The sequence below is a fragment of the Solea solea genome, chromosome 16 (assembly GCF_958295425.1).
Source record: "Solea solea chromosome 16, fSolSol10.1, whole genome shotgun sequence".
In the NCBI taxonomy this organism is placed as follows: Eukaryota; Metazoa; Chordata; class Actinopteri; order Pleuronectiformes; family Soleidae; genus Solea; species Solea solea.
The window spans coordinates 4,400,380-4,406,379 of NC_081149.1; the positions used below are offsets into that span (position 1 = coordinate 4,400,380).

The 6,000-nt window shown below is 39.2% G+C and overlaps 1 protein-coding gene across 1 annotated transcript; it reads right to left on the reverse strand.

Moving 5' to 3' along the window:
• Positions 1 to 2,211: 2,211 nt before the first annotated feature.
• Positions 2,212 to 5,724, reverse strand: rpl23 (ribosomal protein L23). The gene is made up of 5 exons (XM_058652561.1): positions 5,623 to 5,724; positions 4,909 to 4,992; positions 3,662 to 3,790; positions 3,252 to 3,365; positions 2,212 to 2,339 (listed from the first exon to the last, which is right to left on the reverse strand). Exons 1-5 carry the CDS (start codon positions 5,633 to 5,635, stop codon positions 2,257 to 2,259), a joined length of 423 nt encoding a protein of 140 aa, XP_058508544.1. The 5' UTR covers positions 5,636 to 5,724; the 3' UTR covers positions 2,212 to 2,256.
• Between the last annotated feature and the right edge of the window lie 276 nt (positions 5,725 to 6,000).

Genomic DNA, 6,000 nt, shown 5'->3' on the forward strand with positions numbered 1-6,000 from the left:
TTTTTCCAACAATAAATTTGTTGATTTAAATAAGAAAAAAAAACCCAGTCCTAATTATATAACTTTAATTATGTTGTGTTTTCTTCCTTTTGTGCTTAAGTTAACATTTTTTCTTTTATATTATATCTGATATATACTTTGATTGGTAAATATCACGTTAAAACAAACAAAAAAACATGAAAACCTAATATGTTGCATTAAGGGTATGCTGGGAATCTGCAGTTATGAACGTCAGACTCGTAATCTCAGGTCTTAAAAAGCATGTCGGATATCCCATTTTCAATTCAAGGAATACTGAACTAAAGCAAACACAGAAATCAGAACTTTAAGTTGTGGAGTTTTTGATTTCTGTCCTCATATACAGATATTCTGTCTCACTTCAGAGGAACAGGTTTTCACCCGGCTGTTTACAGCAGACATTGAAATCTCCAGCAGAGGGCAGCAAAGCACCATCACTGTCTCTGCAGACTATCTCTGCGTTTGCTCTGCGCACATTTGAGGTCATTCAGGCAAACACTGACAGATGAACAGCCAGACAAGACTCCAGCAAATACAAACATGATGCTCTTTTACAACTTCACTGTTTCCAGGAAATAAACCGGCTGGTTTTTTTTTGCTCACTTAGATGATTATGGCTGTTTTTTAAAAAAAAATTAAAATATCAATATTTCTATTGATATCTGGTCTTCAACACTGTTTCCAGAATGATACCAATTTAATTTGATCGGTTTTAAAACACAACATGATGCGTTGGTTTAAATTGGCCTGTTTGTGTTCTTGCACGGAGCAACTTTGTGCTCTCATCATTATTTTGTACACATTAGACCTTTTTCTTCCTAAGTGCCATCATCTCAAAATACAACACAAACACACTCAGACACGAGTTAGAGTTCAGCCCCGCAACTTCCTGCACACAGCAAATTATAAGCACTGTTAGATTTCATTCAAACATTATGCTGCCCGATTACTGGCTCTGATTAGATTAACTCTTCACGTATAGAAATATGATAGTAAATGACAATATTTTGATATTAGGTGTTAAGAGATACTGATTATCACTTTAAACATATGGGGATGGCTTCTCGACAGGAGAGTACTTAAATGTAATTTTTACAGCTGCTTTGTCTCAATGCTCTCAACAGTATGTTTAATGCAGGGTCATATACAGTGCATTAAAAGTTTAAACTAAGCACTTTTATCAATTTTTAAGCCATTTCCACCACTTTTCAGCTGTTGTTACATTGTCACAAAAATCTAAGAGATGGTGTTTTGCTATAAGCTTCAGAAATAGTTTCATAAAAGGGAAATAAAGCTTTGTTTCAGAACGTGTCACTCGTTTATAAGTAGACTTGGAGAATGCAAAGGTCAGGTGGAGCATTTTTCCTATTTTACAAAGTGGTTTAATTTCTCCATCAGATAAGAAATTATTCAGTCAGCAAGCCAATAGTTCTGGAAGAAAGTTTTGTAAAGTTTATCACTTTTCAAACCTTAAAGTATCCTAAAGCAGGTTCTGCACACCCACTAGTGGAGGGACAGGGGAAGTGCATTAGTGCACAATTATTCCTGTATTAAGATGGACCATTGGAGTTTTCTTAGCAGATTATTTTAACCTAATTTTACATTCATTCCTCTTGTGATAACCTCACAGGTAAGTCAAAGCACAGGTCATGAACCTGGTAAAGATGGTAACAAAATGCCTGAAGGCCTTCAAGCATTTTAAAGACAGAGTACATTTAGTGGAGCAGGACACCAAATAGAATCCATTTAAGATCAGAAGGACCCAGCAGGGCTTCCACAAACACCGTATTTCTTTGTTCTGTCTCTGTTCAAAGTACATTTACTGGAACAGTATGTGTTGCAAGTACAAAATTGCAACACATCAAACTAGATGTGATACAAACTAATTCCCTGGTATGCAATGACTAGATTTAGTGGAAATGTTACTGAAGAACAAATCTCTAGTTGAAGTAATTCAAGATTCTTTATCTTTATTATGCAAGCATAACAAAATTGGTCAGATTATTACTTTTTAAAGCACAAACCGCTGTACCTCTGACAGTAATCTGTCTCCAAAATCTAAGGTCTCCCATGGGCCAAAACTTGGATCTCCAGAAATCAAACTCCTTGTATAGTGGGAGTTGGTGGAGGTACAGTTGCGCTCTTTTTTCACACATATACACATTTACATAAATGACCACTAAGAGACGTGGATTTGTTTGAACAACAGTTTATTGAAAATGCGGTGCACGGTCCAGCTCAGGCAATGCTGCCAGCGTTGGAGGCGATCCTGGGCCAAAGGTCAGCGCACTCTTTGGCCACTGGACCCGTGATGGCTGAACCTGCAGACACAGAAAGTGAAGGTTAATTTAATCTTGATAGTACAAAAACTAAATTTAGCTCGTCACCTTAAAACAATACACCAAAGACAGACTGCAGGTTGAAGCATTAACATATTTCCTGGACTTGGGTTGAATGAGAAGGTTAAATTTGTCTCATGACTGATTGAGATCAGTCAGCCACTGTGTCGCTGCCGTCTCACCCACAGTGATGAGCTCAATATCCCCTTCTACGACAACTCACCGAGTCACTGAGCAGACAAAGCAAGTGCTTTTTTGAAGGGTTAATATGTGACAGTCATGCTGTAATGAGCAGATTTGAGGCAGATTTGTGCAACTAAAGAAAAATAAACTCTCATTTCTCAACTGTGGTTTAAGAATCCTACACATTTGTTGCAAAGGCACAAAGTATCAATGAGATGAAACAGCCTTGATACAAGCACAGCCAGTAGTGTAGCTGATGTACCACAGCTATACACCATTTACTTACTAAAGGGCTAGGACTTTAAATAAGTAAAGGATACGAATCTGCATTTATTTGAACATATTTCACTACATTTTTGCAAAAGGTGAGGACATCAGTAATTTTCATTAAAATGCAATACATTTGTGCAGTAACTGCACTAGGATTCTGGCAACCCATGCTGCTCTGAGGGCATGTATCCTTTATGTGAAAGGGGAGAGGGAATGCACTGCACACAAATGTATCACACTTACAAACATAACCAAGGTGAAAAGAGATGGAAACAAGTTTTTTTTTAAACACATTAAAACATCCCACTTCCCTCAGTTCTCTGCATGAGGCCATCACAGACTTAAGCCAGCAGATCAAATCCATTTATCAACGTGTAAGTTAACCTAAATACATATAAAACCCTGAAGTAAGCTAGTGGGGTCCCATCAAAACAAACTCACCTTTCATTTCTCCTTTGTTGTTTACTATAACTCCCGCATTGTCTTCAAAGTAGAGAAACACGCCATCTTTTCGCCGATACGACTTCCGCTGCCGTATCACCACCGCAGGATGCACTGTGGAGAGGTGACATGTGTTCAGTACAAAACACTCACATGTGTCATATATCGATATGGATGATTTTACAGTTATAATCACTGCAACAGACATGGTATCAGCAGTTATTACAAACCTTCAGTTTAACCCACAAAGCTGAACTAAATGTATTGTTAAGATTGTGTCTGTATGAGTATTTTAATGTTCTGCCCAATAAACCCAAAGTTAGGATGTCAATGTTGAGCATCTCCCCCCACAAGCCCTCGGCTTAGTGTTGACCAACAGACACTGGGATCAGAGTGACCTGCACACTCACCCTTTTTTCTGAGTTCTGGTTTGCCTTTCTTGACTGTGGCCATGACCATGTCACCCACTCCTGCTGCAGGCAGACGGTTCAGACGTCCCTTGATGCCCTTCACGGAGATGATGTACAGGTTCTTGGCACCTGAGGACAGAAAGCATCCACATGTGAAAAAGGATGACATGAGCAGACAAACAGGAAACCGGGGCTAAACTGTGGATGTCATGCTTTAAGTTTGGAGCCGAGTGGCTACAGAACATTTGTCTCATCACTGATTGAGATCAGTCAGCCACTGTGTCGCTGCCGTCTCACCCACAGTGATGAGCTCAATATTCCCTTCTACGACAACTCACCGAGCCACTAAGCAGACAAAGCAAGTGCTTTTTGAAGGGGGAACAACTGAGAACTAATCAGCATAAATATCATTAAGTTAACATTTTAAACAATAAAAGCAGAGTGTTTGTGACAGAATGACATGTTGATTTATTCTACATAGTGTCCCATGAAACAACTTGGAAAATTACATGAATTCATCACATGATCTCAAGAGCACAAAAAAAGTTAGTTTAAGCAATACTAAAGGATCTGAGCAAGTGGATGTCCACAAAAGTAGAATATTTGCATGGAAAAAACAACTTGTGCCTAGTTCATACTACATTTTCAGCCCAATAATCCTGTGGCTGTGTCATCAGCTGAGGCTCAGAGTGAGACGATTATAGTGAGAAACTGTTCTAATCAACTGAAGGTAAAAACTGGCCTGATATAACACCATTACAAAGACAATCAGCACACCCAAAGCACTTATAACTATACGCTATACAAAAAAATCGATAAAGATAACTGACACCAAAGAAAAGGCTCAGCTTTTCAAAACCGGTGTACAATCATTATCAGGGGAGGAACAAGCTGAGTTTCATTGAAACACTTTTTCTGTATATACACAAAGTTGGTCTCACCAATTGAATAAGAAATAAGTGATAGAAACAGTTTTCCCTGTACAGACAGTGGCTGACACTAGAACACAACCATTTATCACTTTGACAGCATCAAGCATGACACAAAAGTTTACAGTTCAAGTTTGATTCTAAGCAAACATGCCAATCTTCCTCCTTCAGTCTAAAATGTCACAAGCTTTCAAGAGTTCAACAGAAGCAAATTTACAGCATCCAAGGACATTCTCAGCATTCAGACACGGAGAATATCGATAGTTAATTTCCAAACCAGCAACAATATTAAAGGCAAGACATTAAGCAGAGACATACCTGTGTTGTCAGCGCAGTTGATGACCGCTCCCACTGGGAGACCCAGTGAGATGCGGAACTTTGCTCCAGACGAACCACCACGTCCTGAGGGGAGAGAACACACAAGACATCAGATCTGTCCACATGTGATGCTATGACCAACAGACCAGGACATGTAAAGATGTATTTCACGTAGTCCGATAAAAACAAATGACAGTTGCATGCACTAACATCTGTATGAATCCTCCTTGATGAAGACGAAGCATCATTTTACTACTATTTCAACTGTTTTAATGTGCGTCTGTGAGACTTTAACCCTTCACAAGCCAACCAGAGAAACGCAGCTACGAGTTAGCTGAAGCTAACAGCCCGGCATACGTTGCGTGTTGTACTACTCGGCTGTACTTATAATATTTACCCGTTCACTGTGTCTCAAATAGTTTAATAAGCAAAACAAGCGCGTGTGGGATTAACAGACGGAAGTATATTTTAATATTAATCCTTTAGCTCATACTTCATGTGTCCATGGCGCTGCCAGCGAAACATGGCTTCCGACAGCTAGCTGGCTAGCAAAAACGGCATCGTCAATAATCTGTACCCCGCTTTATAAAATCACTAAAATAATCCACCAGGTGTAACGTATTTATCCCGCTTTCACACACAGTCAATGTTATAATACGTGGAGTAGCATAAAAACGGCAGATGAAAGTGGATTTTAGGAGGTGGTGTTCATACCTCTCTTAGACATGGCCGCAGAGGGGAAAGAGGAAGAAGAGAGAGAGGAATTGTGGGATATAGAGTTAAGACAATCTACATCCGGGTCACGGTGCGAGGACGTCAGACGTTCAAGGAACGTCGAAGATAATATGTCAGTCACGCGGTAAACTGTTTTTTTTTCAGGACAGCACTCTCGCAAATATGTTGGAATGTTATGTAAATTAAGCGTAGTACTTTTCATTGGATCGGATGTTTATGTGTTACTTTGTGTTACTTTGAACAGCCTGGGATAGGTCACTGAGAGCAAAACAGAATTTGTTTGTTTTCGTAGTATTTTTATCCCTCTCCACACCGGAGAGGGATTATATCTAAACTCGTGTTTTCTTCCATTATATT